General features: G+C 52.4%; 1 protein-coding gene across 4 annotated transcripts in view; it reads right to left on the bottom strand.

The window, feature by feature from the left end:
• Positions 1-19,602, bottom strand: part of TNNI3K (TNNI3 interacting kinase) — a 248,625-nt gene that overhangs the window by 223,549 nt on the left and 5,474 nt on the right. For all 4 annotated transcript variants that reach the window (XM_016428860.2, XM_016428862.2, XM_016428858.2 and 1 more), the window contains 3 exon segments: positions 11,964-12,049; positions 10,189-10,286; positions 5,411-5,521 (listed from right to left, as the gene is read on the bottom strand). In XM_016428860.2, the coding sequence (XP_016284346.2) occupies positions 5,411-5,521; positions 10,189-10,286; positions 11,964-12,049 (295 nt within the window).

The following is a 19,602-nucleotide window of genomic DNA, read 5'->3' on the forward strand; positions in this document are numbered from 1 at the left end:
TGGAGTATCTCCCGCAACGAAGAGGGAGGAGGCACCCTGGTCCCCAGATTGTGGAATGAGGGAAGAGAACAGTGTGGAAAGGTGCCAGCTTTGAGGGGCTTTAAGGGCCAAACATGGAAGTTTGAAGAAAACTGGGTTCTTTAATTAGTCCCTCAGGCATGGCAGCAGCCTATCCTGGGTCTCGTGAAGTCCAGTGAAGATGGGCTGAAGGAGTCCATTACTGAGATGAGAGTGTGTGAGGCCACAGGATCTCACACGTATGAATTTATTGGATTGATGAATGGACTTGGGAAAGAAGATGCTCTTGAAGCATCAGCATCAGGACAATTCATTTACCTGGAAAGCCACTTCTGGATAGCTCTGTGGCCATTTTCCCTTATTCGCTTACAGATAATTTGAATACTTCTTGTCTTTGCTTCTATTGGCTACTTGGGCGCATTCATTCAGTGTCCTTGTTCTGGGAACTGCAGAGTCCAGAGCTCCAAGAACACGTTTGCATGTTCTGTCTGCAAGAACCCTACGAGAACATTTACACATATGCCTAAAACTAACGCAGTTCCTGGAGGGGGGTCGTTGGGGAGAGCTCTGGGGGCTGCAGCCCTTGAGTGGGCTTAAGAGAGCCCGGGATCCCCAGAAAGCGAAGCTCCAGCACCAGCCACCAACCACCAGCCACCAGGCTCTGTTAAAAGGCGGTGGAGACCCCAATGGAATTCCAAGTGGTCTGGAACATAGAATGGAAGAGGGAGAATGGCGTGATACACATCTGGAAAGGAGAGCAGAGCCAGGTTTGGAAGGGCTTTAAATGCCCCAAAGAGGAGAAAATGCCCTTGATCCTAAAGGCAATAGGGAGGAGGCGAGATGGACACTTTAGGGAAAGTTGGGCAACTGGGTGAAGGGAGCCGGGCTGGATGGAGAGACCAGGTTGGAGGCTATTGTCATGGTCCAGGGAAGAGATGAGGAGGACTTGAACTAAAATGGCAGCCCTGAGAAGGGAGAGAAGGTAACAGACAGAGGTTAGAATTCATGTGGATGTGGGATTTGGAAATCTACTGGATAGAGAGTGGAGGGAGAAGAAAGAAGGAAAGATGCCCATTGAACTCACTCACTAAATCTATTGGCATGTGGGAGAAATGAAAGGGGGATCTTGAGGGGGTGGTAGATGAGGAAAGGCCCCATTGTCCTGGATCATATGTAGTTCACCGTGTGGCCATCTACTTCCTTCCAGACCAAGATATGCATTCGAGGATGCACAGATGTTGGAATGTGAGCTCAAACATGAGGCTCTTCTCTGCGCCATTAGTGATCTCAGCTGAAACTCCCTCTCTGGCCAGTGGAGTCCGCTTAGCCTTAATAAAAGGAAAAGGCCTTTCTCTGACTCGGTCTCTTGCTCCAGGTCACACACTGCATTGTTCCACTGGCTCTTAAACTCTCTCCCATCAATTCCTCCCAGCTTTAAATGCTTTGTGTCTCATCCTGGGTCCAGACCTGATCCTCCTTTGGAAAGTGTGCTTCAATATTTAGGGAAGCCCAATGGGAACTCCTTTTCATCACAAAGGAGCCACACAGACTTAAATTGACTGTGACTTGCCTTGAACAGATTTATTTGCTGGGGGAAAATGAAATGCTGAAGAATAGAGTGTGAAAATGAAACATTCTTCTTTAGATGATCCTCTGGCCTTAATTACCTCAACATGCTCCAAGACTGGTAGCAGAGGACAAGGAAAACTCTTGACTCTAGTTCAGTAAATGTGAACCTGCTCCTCTCTGGACATATAGGCAATGGACTGATCTGTATGCGGTATGATAATACAATGGACTGACTGTTGGTTCTGGATTCGAGGGATCTAGATTCAAATCCTGACTCTGGGGTTTACTTCCTGTGTGACTGGACAAATGATCCCAATCCATCAAATGAAGACATCAGAGCACCTTTCCATCTCTCAGGTTCCAGTGATAACTATCTTTGCGAGGTAATTGGGGAGGAAGGAAGAATATGTTTCCTTCATTACAGTCACTGTGATTTGGTGTGATGTCCTATCACTTTATTCCATGGGAATGCAAAGGGCAAATTGTTATATCCAAAAGAATATTCCTCACTTTGATGCGTGTAGAGCTGAAGCCTTGCTCATGTTCTCTGGGACGGGTGGTAGGAAAGCATAGAATTCCAGAGCTGGAGGGAAACTTAGAGTGCATCTGGACCTCACTACTGTGACATTTGGATTTAGCTATTTCCTGATTGTAACAATGAAGATACTTAGTTTAACAAAATCAGGAATGTCTTGGAAACTCTAAATTACTCCACCCTACTTAGACCGTACTTTAGGGGAAAATAAAGTTGTAATCTCCTGATTAAACAATGAAGGTACTTAGTTCTCACCTTATAGTGAAGCTAGAACTTTAAGCTAAGTCTGTTTTTAGATCTTAATACAAAAAAGGTGTTAAGTAACTATAAAGGTTAAATTAATCACAAAAAGGTCAAGTAACTCACAAAAGGTGAACTTAACAAAGAAGTGTTAAGTAACTCTAAAGATAAAATCAAATCAAAGAAGATGAGAACTAAAAGTATGGGCAGTCTTAGAGAAAAGCCTTTGATATGATTGGTAGACATGAAAATTTAGAGGAGGAGACACAAGGATGAAAAGTCTATATATTTGCTCCCTTGCTGTCTCCAGAGACTCTTTTGGGCGGGAATCCTTATTGGCAATGGAGAGTTATCTGAGAGCAGCGTGCTGAGCTTTTCAGCATCTTAGCATTGCTACAAGCTATTATCTGGTTTGGTGGTGAGTTTCTGGCTGAGCTTTCCTCCTTTACTTTCTAACTTTATCCTCTTAGAAGTCTCTAATCTTCTTCAGAGACCTAGAGGTGGAGATTTTAAACTCCCCCTGGCATAGGCCAGGCGGGAGAAATCCTATATCCTCTTTCCTCCTTCTCTTTAAATTTCTTCCCTCTATACTAATTAAATTACCATAACTTTCCCAACTGACTTGGGTATTTTATTTGATGACTAATTAAATCTAGATTTTAGTTCACAACCCTAAAATCATCTTTACACTATGCCCCTAAAGGCAGGGGCAGTCCAGTGGATAAGAGCCAGCCTTGGAGTCAGGAGGACCTGAGTTCAAGTCCAACCTGAGACACTTCCTAGTTGTGTGGTCCCAGCTCAGTTATTTAGCCCCGACAGCCAAGTCCTTGCTGCTCTTGCCTTAGAGTTGCTGCTCAGACAGAAACTAAGGGTTCCTGGAACTAGTCATCAGAACAACAGCAGAAACACCAGCTACAACATCGGCCAGAGTCCCTTTCTAAGGCTTAGTCTACAAGGAGTTGCCCACATGGTGTGGGAAAAGACGACTCACTCCCTGGGGCTGACCGCATCCACTCTGGGACATGCATCTGTGTCTCTGCAGCTGCCATGATGCTTTCCAGTGCTGCAGCCCTGACCGTGGAAGCTGCCAGTAGGGAAGGTGACTTCTCCAAGGTCAAAGAGAAACAGTGTCACGCCTCTTTCCCGGAGAGCCCTGCCATGCCCTGATGGCAGCCACCAGGTCACAGCTGAGCCTTCAGGGCTGCAGGGAACCTTCCCTCATCCAGCATGAAGTGGGAAGAATGAGCTGAGAGAAGACTCTGGAGGCCTCTGGAAGCCCTCATCATTGCCTTCAGGGTTGAAGGTATATCAAGTGATTGGCCCTGCAGGGCAGAACTAAGAGCCATTGGGGGCATCGCAGAGGCATGTGGAAGCTGTGTGTCCAAAAGGTCTCCCTAATGCTCCCCCTTCCCCTTCTGTGGCTCCTGCTCTGGACGCTCACTAGCTTAGCAGGGCCTTTCCTCAAAAGTGGCCCCTGCAGACCAATTAGGTTTTCCCTCCATCTTCTCCTACTGCAGCAGATGCAACTCTCGCCTCCACACGTTGGCCATGGTATGTATCTTCTGGTGGATCCGACATGTCAGAGACTAAAGCTGAGGGACAGACTTGGGGGAGTCCTGCTGGATCGTGCATCAGGAGATGCCACCAGCAGAGGGGACAAAGTGCAGGAAATGGAGAGTGACAGAATCGCTGGCATTTTCTCTTAGTTTTAGTTTTATTTTAGTTTGTGGAGGCTGCAGAGCCTCACCCTCGACACGGCACCCCAGTCCCCAACCACGCTCTCCCTCTCGGTGCTGGCACCAGGGAGAAAGGACGGGCCAGGCCTGAAAGCTGCAGATTCCTGCTCCAAAAGGCTGCTGCTGTGTCCTCAGAAGTCCCAGCTTTGTCTAGCAGCTCCATTTCTCCCTTCCTGGGTGAAGGAAGCAAAGCCCCACCCTCTCTGCCTGGGACTTTCCCACAGCAAAGTCCTGCCCTCTGTGCTGGGATTTTCCCACAGCAAAGTCCTGCCCTCTGTGCTGGGATTTTCCCACAGCAAAGTCCTGCCCTCTGTGCTGGGACTTTCCCACAGCAAAGTCCTGCCCTCTGTGCTGGGACTTTCCCACAGCAAAGTCCCACCCTCTCTGCCTGGGACTTTCCCACAGCAAAGTCCTGCCCTCTGTGCTGGGATTTTCCCACAGCAAAGTCCTGCCCTCTGGGCTGGGACTTTCCCACAGCAAAGTCCCACCCTCTCTGCCTGGGACTTTCCCACAGCAAAGTCCTGCCCTCTGTGCTGGGATTTTCCCACCGTGAGGAATCACCAGCAGAGAGCCAGATGGTAGTTTTACCCAGGATCTGACACATGGTCTAATTACTGCTGAGGAGGCTGACTTTTGTCTCACAAAGGCTGGGTTCCAGCCCTAACTTGGATGCTTCCCAGCCTTGTTCCATGCCTGGGTCACTTTTCCTTCCCAGCCTCAGCCTCTTCTCTTCTAAAATGGTAAACGACGTCTACGGTAATGGCCTCCCCGGCATTCACTCAGAGGGAGCCGTCTGAAGTGGACCTCCTGCCTCCTGCTCTCCCCTCATGTGCCTTCCACCAAGCTGGCCCCTGGCTGGCCCCTGTGTTTGATGACAGGAACATCCCTCCTGGACCTGCTGCGCTTCCAGGAGGCCCTGGGAAGGCCCAAAGGCCGGGGTGGCCCACGCATTAGTCACTAAGCAGAACAATGGCAGCCTCAGAGGAGACCCACTGGCTAGGAGTAAATCTGAGTTCGAATGGTGCCTTAGACGCTTGCTCCCTGGTGAGTCACTTCCTGGCCGCGGGCCTCCCTTCCTGTCATTCATTCGTAAAATACAAAGGACAAGAGGCTGGCCTCCACACATGCTGGTGGAACTGGGGGCCAATCCCTAAGGCATGTGTGAGAATGATGACATGTGGGTGGGCGCTAAAGAAAGGAAGGCTCGTGGGGCCTGGCAGGTGGCTGGGGGGACCAGGAAGGCTCTTGGGGGAACGCAGTGCCACAGGCGAGCTCAGCACGGAACCAGGCCGCAGTGCCCAGGGGTGCCTACCTGCAGGTGCCCGGCCAGGGTGGCGACGTGCAGGGCCGTCAGAGCCCCGTAGCCAGCCTGCTGGACGTCCGCCCCGCTGTGCAGGAGGCCCGTGACCAGGTCTGTTCTGTCCTGCAAGGAAACATCCTCCGTGAGAGTCTCCTCGGCAACCAGCTCCTCCCCCTCTTATGCCTTCCCCTCCCAGGCCAGGTAAGACGCCCAGAGAAAACAGACAGGTGCTCCCCGGGGCTCAGAAGGGTCAGTGGGGGGAAGGGGGGGCACAGGCCAGGCCCTGCCGGGAAGAGCAGAGGCCCCGGGTCATGTGTCCCCAGACGCTGCTCCAGGGAAATCGGGGATGGCATTTCCGTGGGTTGCGGCGGGTCCAGCCTCGCTCAGGCCTCCAGCAGGCCCAGCCTATAAGGAGTCCCTGCCTCGCACAAGCAGTTTTCTCTTTGCCGCCTCTTTCTAGATCTTTGGACTAAGGGCGCCCCTGGAAAACAGGGCAGTGGCCTGGCTCCGGCCCTCTACTGGGCAGAATGGGGAACCTCTCCATGGCACGTCCGACGACCCCAAGAGAATCTCTGCACGGCCAAGATAACAATCAGGATGGCATCGTGCCGTCTCGCCCGCCCAGCGCCCAGCGCATGGAAGGGGACTGCCCGCATCACGGGCAGCCATCCAGACCTCTGAGGTCTGCAAAAGACCCGCGATGTGCTCTTGGCACGCCCCCTGGCGGATGAGTAAACCGGGGCCACAGAGCCTGCGTGAGGGGCCGATTGGAAGCGGGAAGGAGCGCGGAACCCTGTTCCCTCTTCCCTCTCCCCATGAGTGGAGGCTCCAGGGGGCTCCCGAGCCCCCTCCTAAGGAGTTTTCTTTCCAAGACCTTCAACCTGCCCACCGACGTGCCCCCCTTTGTCTGGTCAAATCAAGCCAAGAAGCCTTCGCTCCGCGCTTTCTGCCTGCTCCCAGGCACCGGAGGAAATCCTGAGGATCCCAAGAAAGGCCAAAGCAATCGCTGGCTGGGAGGAGCTCCCAGTGTAATGGAGGAGTCGCCGGGCCAACAAGCCACCTGGCGGAGAAGTTAAAGGCGACATCAGAGGGAAGGAAGGCCATGAAGGGCATCCAGGGGTGGTCTGGGCTCAGGCTTGGAGGAAGCCAGCACGCAGTGACCCAACGGAAAGCATCCCAGTCCTCGGGAAGAGCCAGAAGGAAGCCCAGAGGAGAGATGGAGGGGTCCTGGTTGAGGAATAGCCAAGTCATCAGATGAAGCCGGGCAAAAGGGAGAAGCCCCCCCCCCCCCCCCCCCCAGTCCTCAGTGGAGGCTTCAGGACAATGACATCACCACTGGTAATAGGACTAGATTGTAGTCCGAAGCCCTGGCGTGATCCTGTCTCTACTGGGTTTTTCTCTGCACAATCGAATTAGGACAACCTCTGTGAGTCTTAATTCCCTTCTTTCTTTCCCTCCCTCTGTCCTTCCTTCCCTCCCTCCGTCCTTCCTTCCCTCCCTCCCTCCCTCCCTCCCTCCCTCCCTCCCTCCCTCCCTCCTTCCCTCCCTCCTTCCCTCCTTCCTTCCTTCCTTCCTTCCTTCCTTCCTTCCTTCCTTCCTTCCTTCCTTCCTTCCTTCCTTCCTTCCTCCCTCCCTCCCTCCCTCCCTCCCTTTCTTCCCTCCCTCCCTCCCCCAATGGTGGCTCCAGCTTGGCTTAGGACAGCCCAGGTGGGCAGTTAGTTATTTCTGATGTGTCATTGACTAGCTCATGCCCAGGTAGTGGGTGTGCACAATCCTGGGTGCTAGACCAAGGTGGAGATTTTAAAATTCACACTCTCCTGCGCTCTCCGAAGGGCCGCCGACTTCAGGGAATCGGGACGTTTTCTCGGTGCTTCAGGATGATTGCGCGCCCTTCCCACTGATTAATGGAAGCTTGCAAGCCGAAAAGGGGAAAATCAGCGAGAACATGCAGAAAAGGCGGCTCCAGCAGTTTCCCAGAATTCCGAGGAAGCCCATCCATCAGAAAGGCAAAGTCATGTGGCCGATGGGCAGGAGAACGCCCCATCCATCTGGGCAATGGGGGGGCTGCTTTTCGGGGACTCTGGACCCTCTCGAGGCCGGGGTACCCGTGCTGCGGGCAATGAAGGGGGGTGACATTCCCCTCCAGGCAGGGACAGTCTGCACGCTCAGTCTGCCGGCTGCTCCTCACCTTCGTCCCAACGCTGGCCCGAGCACTTGCGCTGGCTGGAAGGCCCCATGGATCGCTCTCCTCTTCCTATCCATTCACGGCCTTCCCTGGCTTCCTGCAGGACTCGGCTTCCAGGCAACCATCTTCAGAAGGCTCCTCCCAGGCTGCCCTCCCTTTGCACTGCGCCACGACAACAGGCCCTCGAGACCCCGAGTGCTGACCACCACGGCCAGCGTGTGAGAGAAGGCTCTGAAGACGTCCTGCTGGACTCACAGCCCCCAAGAGAGTCCCGCGAATGCATGTGGCGACTCGCCGTTGGGGAGGAAGGCCCTTCCCCAGGCCCTTTGGCAGCCTCCACTTCTGGGGGGGCTCAGGAGGGGGCTTCAGCCTTCACAAGGTGACGATCCCAAGCACAATCCCTCCCTCCCCGCCCCAAAGAAGAGCCTTTCGTCGGTGACGAGCCTCCTTCCAGAGGGGAGCAGCAGGAGATGGACGTACCTGGATCTCCGCTTTGCCTGGGATAGGACGAGAGCCACCGTCTAGGGCAGAACTCACAGGGCGGTTGAGCTCCGACCCCCGGCCCACCTCCTTTAGCACTTGGCGGCACAGAGTGCTGGAGCCCAAGGCCCTGCCATCCATGATGGGCTCACGCCGCGTGCCTCCGGCCCTCCTTCTAAAAGCGACCATAGCCCGCGTCCCCTTTGCCCTGTCCCAAACTCTCCTCCCCTGGTGGCCAGGCTGCCCTCGGGGCCTCCTCCTCCCCTCCTCGCCAGGCTGCCCTCGGGGCCTCCTCCTCCCCTCGTCACCAGGCTGCCCTCGGGGCCTCCTCCTCCCCTCGTCACCAGGCTGCCCTCGATTCCTGGTCCTGCCCTTTCTGCAGCATCGCTCAAAGCCAGCCTGGCCTTTCTATTGCCATGGCCGCCACCTAAGAGCAAGCCTCCATTCCTCCCCCGGGAGGTTTTCTAGCACTCTCAGCCTTCCTCTCGTCGGAAGTCTTCGGTGGCTTCCTCCCTGCTCGTTGTCAAATGAACACTGAACGTCTTCTCCTGGCATTCAAGGCTTTCTAAACGATGGCCCCACGCGCCTCTCCAGCCTCAGCCTATGCCATTCTCTTCCACATAGCCTGTGTCCTTCCCTCCCTCTGAGACCTTGAGAAAGTCACTTCAGGTCTGAGGCTTTCGTTTCTTCTGGAAGATCACGAGGTCGGACTGGCTTCCTGGCTCTAAACACAGTCTAGTTCCTCAGTCTGCTGAGAGATGGCTCATGCCTGGCATCACAGAGCAGGCCTTGGAAGAGCAGGCCAAGAAGAGCCGGCGGCTCCTTCTGCAGTGTCTGGGCCATCGGGACCCCCTGCAGCTCCTGCCCAAGGAGCCCTCTTGATCTGAGTTTCTCCAACCCAGAGCAATCAGAGGAATCTCCAGGGTTGTAGAACAGCTTTGTGATTCATTTGAGGGGAAAGAACCCACAGAATGGGAAGATTTCCAAGAACAAGGGGGCCCTACGAGCAAATTTGGGGCTTCAGGGTGATAGCAGACAGCCTCGTGGCTTCTGACTACAGGTGAATCCAAAGGCTTGGCTGGACCCGAGTGTCCCCCCAGCTTGTTACAGACAAGAGTGGTTGCCATAAACTGTGACCATGAAAATATGGGTTCAAGACTTTGAATTGCCAAAAGCATAAAGATAATTTTTAGTGTCTTGATTTAAATAAAAAAATAAGTGGTTGCCATGTGAAAAATTCCCAAATATGGAATATACCTAAGTCAGCTGGGTTTTATGGAGATTTTAATTAATGCAAATGAAGGAATTAAAGAAAGGGAGAGAGACAAAGTAAGAGGAAATAATAGGAAGGCTAGGGCCTAGACCATTAGGCCTTTCTTTTAAGAGAGAAACTAAGTCAGTCTTTAATCACTCACCACAAGATTTTGTTGTCCCAGGCATAACTCTAGTGTTCAGAGAGACCTCCAGTTTAGCTCCTGAGCTCAACTGATCTGAACACCCCTAAACTGGTTCAGACAGTTCCTTTTAAAGCAAATTTTCTCCTATGTCACCTCCCCTAAATTTTCATGTCTATCAATCACAGTAGACATTTTCCAAAGGACTGACCATTCTTAATTCACATCTTGTTATCACCTTCTCTGGGTAGACTAAAACTTCTGAGTATTTCACATCTCTTTGCTAAGCTTGCCCTTTTAGTGATTAATTTGACCTTCATAGATACTTAGCACCCTTTTGTATTAGATCTAAAAATAGACCTAGCTTAAGGGCTTTTTCCTCACTATAAGTATGGGTTAAGTACTTTTTCATTGTTCAGTAAGGAGTTTACAACTTTATCTTCCCCTTAAGGAATACCTAAATATGGGTGGAGTCAGTTTAAAGTTCCCAATACATTCCTGATCAAGTACCTCCATTGTTTAAATGAGGAATAACCTTAACCAAATGTTTTAAGGTAGAGTTTGAGCAGTTTTAAGATTCACACTTCTCAGGACCAGAGGACTGTGGGACAATGTGGCTTCCCCTGGCCTGGGGGAAGCTAAGGCTGGCAGAGCTCTAGAAGGGAACAACTCAGCCAGCGTACATTCCTCAGGCTCCCTGTGCATTATTGATGAGTACTAAAATAACTTACCATGTAAACTGCCAAGTGCAGAGCGGTAAATCCATTTCTTGTCAGCCGGGATGGGCGCAGCCCTTTTAACATGAGGCTCCGGATGTGGGCCTTGGTGCCTGAGATGAGAAAATGGAAGCAGGTGATTCAATACAAATGACTCAACAGGAGTGAGGGGCTCCGCAAATGAGGATTTCAGTGAAGGACTGGAGTTTTACTTGGGACAAATCTTGTGGTGAGTGATAAAAGACTGACTAGTCTCTCTTAAGGCTCAGGCCTAGGCCATTTGGCCTAGGCCCTTCCTACTATTTCCTCTCTCTCTCTCTCTCTCTCTCTCTCTCTCTCTCTCTCTCTCTCTCTCTCTCTCTCTCTCTCTCTCTCTCTCTCTCTCTCTTTCCTTTCCCTTAAATTCATTCATTTGTATTAATTAAAATCTCCATAAAACCCAGCTGACTTGGGTATTTAATATTTGGAAATTTTTCCCATGGTGACCACTTATTTTTGATTTAAAACAAGACACTAAAAATTATCTTTACAGTTTGGCAATTCACAGTTGTGAAAACCATATTTTCACGGTTACATAGGACTTCCTCAAAAGAGTTGATGGTTGATGGAGCTTCCCATTCTAGCTTCTTCTCCTTCCCCCATTTTGATATTCCCATGTAAGGGGAGCTCTCGCTCCATCCATCCATCTCAGTTGTCCCTCAGCTGTCCTGAAGTCCGGGTCTGCCCACACATCACCCCTCTACTCAATGGCTGCCGGTTTCCTTCAGGAGCAAATAGGAAATGCTCTGTTTGGTGCCTGCCTTCCTTCCTTCCTTCCTTCCTTCCTTCCTTCCTTCCTTCCTTCCTTCCTTCCTTCCTTCCTTCCTTCCTTCCTTCCTTCCTTCCCAGGTTTCCTCCACTTTCCTCACTCTTCATCCTTTGAGATCTGGTGGTGTTGGCGATCTCCCAACTCAGGACATTCACTGTCTCCCCTACTTCCTCTCCTACTCCAGCTTTCTGCAAGTCTCAGCTCTACGGCCACTGCAAGTGCTTCTTCTGGTTCTCCTGGACTATCTCCCATCTACCATGCATGTCAATGGGTCATTTGCATGTGCTCTCCTCTGCTGGCCGGGGAGCCAGTCCGAAGCAGGTTCCTGCTCTCCAGGTGCTGATTCTCCCTTCTTTCATCCCAATGCACCTGCAGTCTCAGCTCATGATGAAGGCTCCTTCCTTCCTGCAGGCACATTCTCTCTCTCTCCCGGAGCCATCCCAGAGTTCTTTGTGCCTTGGCTCCTGCCATTAGGGGAGTAGCAAGGGCTACTTTGGCTTTTCTTTCTATTCTCAATGCTTACTCAGATTCCTGGCACATGGGAGCCCATGAATAAATGTTTGCTGACTGACTGAATGACGCTCTTTTGGGGAAGACTCTGAGCTGAAGATCTGCCTTTTCCCGGTCCAGCAGGCACGATTCGGGGGGTGGGTGGGAGGGAAGCGCCCTGTGGGTTTCAGATAATCCTGAGAGTGGGACCGTGGCTACTTCCACTCCGCTAAATTGGGCAGACCATCGGCCTACTGGACTGTGGTGGATATTCAGCCCCTCCTGACTCTCCTGAGCCCATCTGAGGTGCTTTGCTGGATTTGAACTTGGAAAGATGAGTCTTTCTGACTCTAGACTGCACCGTCTCACCACAACTAGATATCTTTAGAGTCTGAAGGGACCCAGGCAGGCAGAAAGGGGGTTGGAAACCAAAGGGGTGTGTAGACTGTCCAGCACAGAATGTGGCTAGAAGGGCCGGAGCCCCAGTACTCACCCCCACAAATGCAGCACAGATGAAGTAGGGACAGCCCGTTTTCCGTGCGGTAATTTAAATTGACTTTGTTGAGGGCTTCATCGGAGCTGCAAAGAGATTTTATAGATGATCACATGCTTAATGTTTCATATATTGTCTTTCATTTGGGAAATCCTATTGCGACAACTGCAGAAAAGACGGTTCCCCTCGTTGTTCCCCTCCTGCACACAGAGATGCCCTCCCCCCTCCCCAGTCAAGGGAAATGATGGCAGCAGGGAGGGGGGGAGTTCCTCGTGTCTGGATCCAGGCCCCTTCCCCTCTCTTTCTGGCTCCAGGCCTTCCCTTTGCCTTGTAGACGACGGGTACTCGCACTGGCCCCTCATCTCCCCCTAGGCCACCAGCGCCCCAAGGGCAGGGCCCCCACGAAAGCACCCAAGACACAGCCAGTGACTTGCTGTCCCTCTGGTGCCTCAGTCGTCAACAGCCTTCCCAGGCTCCATTTGAACTCTTCAGGAAGGGCGAGTGCCATGGAAATGGCCCACCAGGGGACTGTATTTGCCCCAAGAGGCGGCAATGGCAGCCCACACAGACTCCCGAGGGGAGGGAGAGTCCTTTTACCAATGCCAAAATCTGGAGCTACCCAGAACTTGGGGTCAGAGAAAGGGGGGTGACAGGACTGAAGGGATTCCCCCGAGGGGACCCCCCTCCAGGGGCTTGAATCCAAGGAGCCCAGGGTGCGAGGCCGGCTCTCCCCCAGCCCGGATGGCTCTGCCTCTCAGGCTGGCTGCACGGACGGGCACACAAAGGCACACACTTATGGCTACGTAGCACTCACACGAGTGATAGGCAGAGATAGGAGGGATGTCCTGAGGGGCGAGGAGCGAGAGGACACCTCCACGGGGTCCATCCCGCCGCCTGCGGACCCTCCCTGGGTCAGGACGTGCCAGGCTACCTGACTGAGGAGCGCGGCGTGCACTTGGGAGCAATGGGAAGCCAAGGACACCTCCACGGGGTCCATCCCGCCGCCTGCGGACCCTCCCTGGGTCAGGATGTATCAGGCTACCTGACTGAGGAGCGCATCATGCACTTGGGAGCGAGGGGGAAGCCAAGGACACTTCCACGGAGTCCATCCCGCCGCCTGCGGACCCTCCCTGGGCCAGGACGTGCCAGGCTACCTGACTGAGGAGCGCGGCGTGTACTTGGGAGCAATGGGAAGCCAAGGACACCTCCACGGCGTCCATCCCGCTGCCTGCGGACCCTCCCAGGGTCAGGATGTATCAGGCTACCTGACTGAGGAGCGCAGCGTGCACTTGGGAGCGATGGGAAGCCAAGGACACCTCCACGGCGTCCATCCCGCTGCCTGCGGACCCTCCCTGGGTCAGGATGTATCAGGCTACCTGACTGAGGAGCGCAGCGTGCACTTGGGAGCGATGGGAAGCCAAGGACACCTCCACGGCGTCCATCCCGCTGCCTGCGGACCCTCCCTGGGTCAGGATGTATCAGGCTACCTGACTGAGGAGCGCAGCGTGTACTTGGGAGCGATGGGAAGCCAAGGACACTGCCACGGTATCCGTCCCACCGCCTGTGGACCCTCCCTGGGCCAGGACGTGCCAGGCTACCTGACTGAGGAGCGCGGTGTGCACTTGGGAGCGAGGGGGAGGCCAAGGACACACACACATGCAGGGATAGGCTGTGTATGAGCCCAGACGTAGTGTCTGGCACACAGTAGGGGCTATGTCAATGCTAGCTGCCAGCGATATTGCGGGTGCTGCTGTTGTCTAGTTGGCTGAGTAGAAGTGGCTGGAACACAGGACTTGGACATGGACAAGAATCATACTCAGGATTCAACAGGCAAGACATCCCCCCTCTCTGAGCCTCAGTTTCTCTATTTTAGAAATGGAGCAGGCAGCGTCTGCCTGGCAGGGTCCCGGGGAGGGTCCGGCAGGAAATGGTTCTGGGTAAACCTTGGAGAATGATGCAGCTTGAGCCGCTGCAGTGGAGTGTGTGAGTGTGAGGGCGCCACAGTCCCTGGTGAGATCCATCGTCGTGAGCTGGGAAGAGATGGTTTCTGGTCACTGACCTCTCCGAGCGTCCTTGCCTCCATCCCAGGCCCTTGTGAACATGGAAGGCCGGAGAGGAATTTCCTGCTAGAGATGGGAGGGTGAGGAGGGTCCCCAGAGGTGACGGGGAAACGCAGCTGCACACTGTGCCAGGGTGGGGGCTCCGAGGCTCCACGGGGCATCACCTCCCGCTGTTCCTGCTCTTGTGCACCCTTTCATCGGAGCTCGGCGCCCCATACCCTGCCGGTAGAGGGCTGGAAAGTGACCTCACTTCCCTCCAGGTGAATGGTGTTCCCCGAGCTCTGGGCTCATGATCCCGACTCCTGCCACCTCGGGTGGGCTCGTTCCCCGGCACTCAGGGGCTGCCCGTACCTCCAGGATGAATGGGACCCCGGAGGGCCTGAAGGGTTCACTGTTAATGCTGCCCTGTGCCAGCCCCTCATTTGGCTTCCCCTCGTGACTGAATTAACGGCCGTCCAGTTGGCCAGATGTGGCTTTACAAACAGGCATTTGCTCCAAGGATGACTGGTGCGAGGAGCCCCCACCTAGCAAGGGTCCATCTTACTCTGACCGGCAGGGAAAGCCCCTCGGCTCGATGTACATAATCACTGCTGTTCAGGCAGTACTTTTACACTATAAAGTCCTTTTCCAGCCATCTGCAGGTCCACGCTGGTACCCAGTGCTGTCACTGGCAAAGGCATTACTTCCCCCGCTGAATGAACGAAGAACGGATGCACAGAGGCCGTAAGACGTTGATGTGGGATACCGAAGCTCCAAAGTGGGAGAGCCAACACTCCCACCCAGGACTCTGGGCTTAAGATTCTGCTTTCTTTCTACTCTACCAGAACTATCCTATTTACTGATTTTAGTTTAGTTTTTAACTCCTCACCGTCCATCTTAGAATCCATGCTGTGTATTGGTCCCAAGGCAGAAGAGTGCTAAGGGCTGGGCAATGGGGGTCGAGTGACTTGCCCAGGGTCACCCATCCAGGAAGTGGCTGAGGCCAGATCTGAACCCAGGCCTGGTGCTCTACCCACTGTGCCACCTCGTTGCCCTTCAGAACTGTCATATTTAAACATATCTGTCTCACACTTTCCTAGGAGGAAAATGTCATTTTCTCTTCTTTTGCCCATTCTAAAGTCACTCCCTGCCGACTGAACGCCTCCCGAGCATCCTCCCACCCTACACGCAATGGACTCCTAATTTCCCCTCACATTCGCTGGCGTCTGCCTCGGCGCCCGAGACCTCCAGAGCCCCAATGAGCTCATCGTGCTTGCTGGGGCCTGGGGGGAGCCCCTCGTTAGCAGGAAGCAGCTATGGGGAAGATGGCGCTCATAGTAAACTCTGGCAGAATGTTGTGGGGGCCGTTAAAAATGGCGGGTCTGCCCCCGAAGGTCTCTGTCTTGCTGTAGGTCCACTTTTACCCAGAAGAGAGGGAAGTTTGGTGATCTCGCTTATGACCCTCCCCCTCTCCTAGTGGACATCTCTGGTCACCCCAAAGGGTGGCTTATTAAAATATCACGTTTGAACGTTTCGACAAGAAGTGGCTGCATCACACCCAGCTGCCCCCAACAGTCACAGACACAGCTGCACAGTTTTACTCATTGACTCATTATATATTTGGGATATTCAAAGGGAGGTCAGATGGCCGAAAGAACGTCATGAATTGGAGGGATGTCATGATTGCCGTACTAGAGCTCCCAGACATAGCATCTGATTTCTGTGGGCCTCAGTTTCCTCATCTGTAAAATGGGGGGATTGGCCTTGATGACTTCCAATATCCCTTCTAGGTCTCTGTGAATGTGGCTCCTCCGAGGGCTACTCAGATGCCATGTCCGGGATGATCACTAAGTGACTGAGGCAGGCTTTCCTAACTTTGGGTGGAGAGGAGCTCTAGTATGGCACATGCCTTCTCACGAGATGGGAAACTGAGGCTCCTAAGGGACTTCGCTGGGATCCCACAGCTACTGAGGCTCTGAAGCAGATTACAAGTCCTGTGATGGACCCCCTAAGCCACCTCAGTCCCTCGGACCCAGGGCCCCCAGGAGGGCACTGATGCGGACCTGCCCCTCTCTGATCCAGACGGGATGACTGAGGCAGAGAACTCCCAACCAGTGAGCATTCATCGAGCATCTCCTGTGTGCTGGGCGCTGGCCTAATCCCCAGAAATACCAAGAAAGCCAAGAGTCTCTTTTATAAAAGATGTCAGAGTCTAGAGGGGCAAGAAAGGGCACGGAGTTCTGTGTAGACGAGCCCTGTCCTCTGTCCCCTGGAGAAAATCACGGAGGGAGGATGCTGGGATGGAGGGGGCTGAGAAAGAGGCCTTCAGAAGGGGAGGCTTTAGCAGGGACCAAAGGAGGCCAGGCCATGGAAGTGACCAGGGTTCAAGTGGGGGGACATCCAGGGAAAATGTTCCAGCCTGGGAGATGCCATTGTTGAATCAGAGTGCACGGGAGAGCACAAAGTGTAAGAATCCTGGAAAGGTAGAAGTGGGTCGAGGAGACCCATAGACAAATGTCCAGACAGATGGGGGTACTTTTCCCTGGAGGTCCTTAAGTTTGGTGAACATGTGTGCATGTGTGTGTGCACATCTGTGAGGCCATGTGTATACATGTGCACGTGTGTGTATGTATGTACATGTGTGTACGCCTGTGAAATGACAAGACTTGTGCTTTAAGAAGATCACTTTGATGACTGAAACAAGGATGCACTGGAAAGACTGGAAGCCGGCCGACCCCCGGGCAGCCACTGGCCCAGCCCAGGCATGAAGCGATGAGGGTTCACACCAGAGTCACAGGAGAGAAGAGCGCCAGAGATGTGAGGAAAGTCAAACCAACATAGTCTGGTCACGGGTTTTCCAGTGAGGAAGTTTCCTCTGGCAATGATGACAGGAAGCTACTCTGAAACTCAAGAGGAAAGGAGAGAGAGAGAGAGCTGTCCAGGGTGCCACGAAGCTGGAATATGCCCAGTGTCACAACATGGCAAGATTTGAATCTAGATCTTCTTGACTGACACCAGCTTTCTTCTTCTTTACTTTTGTCTATTTATCTATCTGTTTATCTAAACGGGACAACTAATGGCATAGTAGATAGGGTGCCAGGCCAGGAGTCAAGAAGACCTGAGTTCCAATTTGGCCTCAAGCTTAGTAGGTATATGGCCCTAAACAAGTTATTTAACCGTCCTTACCTCACTTTCTCCATCTATAAAATGAGCTGGAGAAGGCACTCTAGTATCTTTGCCAAGAAAACCCCAAATGGGGTGACAAAGATTCAAACATTGGAAATGACTGAACAAGGTCTATCTATCATCCATCCATCCATTTATCTAATTTATCTATCTTTCTATTTGTCTGTCTCTGTCTGCCCATTGTTCACCTATCTACCTATCCATCAATCTAGCTATCTCTCTATCTATCTATCAATCTATTTGTATATCTATCTATCTCTCCCTCCAACTATCTATCTATCTATCTATCTATCTATCTATCTATCTATCTATCTATCTATCTATCTATCTGTCTGTCTGTCTGTCAGTCTATCTATCCATCTATCTGCCCATTTGTCTATCCATCCATCCACTGATCTATCATCTATCCATCTATCAATATCTATCCATCAATCTATCTATCTCTCTATCTATCCATCAATCTATTTGTATATGTATCTATCTCTCCAACTATCTATCTATCTATTTATCTATCTATCTATCTATCTATCTATCTATCTATCTATCTATCTATCTGTCTGTCTGTCTATCCATCTATCTGCCCATTTGTTTATCCATCCATCTATCCATCTATCAATATCTATCCATCAATCTATCCATCTCTCTATCCATCAATCTCTCTATCTATCTATCCATCAATCTATTTGTATATCTATCTATCTCTTCAACTATCTATCTATCTCTCTATCTATCCATCTATCTATCTATCTATCATCTATCTATCTATCTATCTATCTATCTATCTATCTATCTGCCTTTCTATTTACCTATCTGTCTATCCATCCATCCATCCATCCATCCATCCATCCGTCCGTCCATCCATCCATCCATCCGTCCATCTATCCGTCCATCCATCCATCCATCCGTCCATCCATCCATCCATCCATCCGTCCGTCTGTCCATCCATCCATCCATCCATCCATCCATCCATCCATCCATCCATCCGTCCGTCTGTCCATCCATCCATCCATCCATCCATCCATCCATCCATCCATCCGTCCGTCTGTCCATCCATCCATCCATCCATCCGTCCATCCATCCATCCATCCATCCGTCCGTCTGTCCATCCATCCATCCATCCATCCATCCATCCATCCATCCATCCATCCGTCCATCCATCCATCCATCCATCCGTCCGTCCGTCCATCCATCCATCCATCCATCCATCCATCCATCCATCCATCCTTCCATCCTTCCATCTATCCACCCATCTATGTATCAGTCCATTCATTTGTTCACTGTGTAACTGCACGCTTTCTGCACTGTAGGGAGCTTCAGGTGAGGATTTTCCTAAGCTAAGGCAGACCCATCACTTCTCTTCAACTTGAAGTCCTAGAGAATTGCCCAGAGCTTCAAGACACGCTTGAGGTCACAGTCAGTCATTGCAGAACAAGGCTTGAACCGAGGTTGGTCTTCCTGACTCAAAATTCACCAGATTCTTATGCTGGATGAAGGGCTTAACATGGGGCTGGTAGAATTGAAAATCTGTTACCGTAAAGAAAAGGACTACGGATCCCGAGAGCCCACTGACGTCCTGTCATTCTGCACTTCCCGTAGACAGAGGATAAAGGAAGTGGGCATGGAGGCTCCTCCTCTCTTTTTGGCTTGATGCAGAGTCAGCAGTGATGGTGGCGAGTGGGGATGTTGAATATGGCTCAGCAGCCCGGGCACGTGGCTTTTACTTTATATCCTCTATTCCTTGATTTTAAGGACCGTCTAATAAACATCATAAGATATAATGATATTTTTGGTATTAGAGAGGATAATTATATATACATAACCCCAAAGGGACGTGGGGTCCTTTTCTTTAGGGTAGCAGATTTTCAATTCTACAAGCCCCATCTTAAGCCTCTATTTGTCCCTGCTGGCCCGAGGAGGGCAGAGCAGCGGCGCCTCCTCGGTGCTGGTACTGTCCTGCCTTGTCCTGGCCCGAATATGCCAGAAGCTTCGTGCTCAGTGCTGGGCCCCGCATGGAGGAAGTGGTAGGAAGGCACGTGAGGAAGGTGCCCTGGACGGGGAAAGGCTGGCAAACAGAGGACGGGCTGCTCTGAGGCTGGAGATGAGAGGCCACAAGGAGGCCAGCCAGGCGTCTCCCGTCGTTGGAAACGCTGAGTGTTCCCTCTGGGAGAAGCCAGAGTGTTTGTCTTGGTCCGGGCGGGGGCGGGGGGCAGTGTATCGGGCCAGGCCGCGCCGCTGCCCCTCCTCCAGCCCCCCACGTGGGAAGAGAAGCAGCTGAGCAGGCAGGGCTGTCAGCTGGGCCAGCTGTCCCTGGCGACGGCCTCTCCGGGGCACCAAGGCCTCTCTGCTCCTAGCGCTTCCCCATATTTATGGTGTCACTTAGTAACCCTGGGAAGCAGGCGCGATGATCATCCCCA

Source organism: Monodelphis domestica, chromosome 2 (assembly GCF_027887165.1).
Source record: "Monodelphis domestica isolate mMonDom1 chromosome 2, mMonDom1.pri, whole genome shotgun sequence".
Lineage (NCBI taxonomy): Eukaryota > Metazoa > Chordata > Mammalia > Didelphimorphia > Didelphidae > Monodelphis > Monodelphis domestica.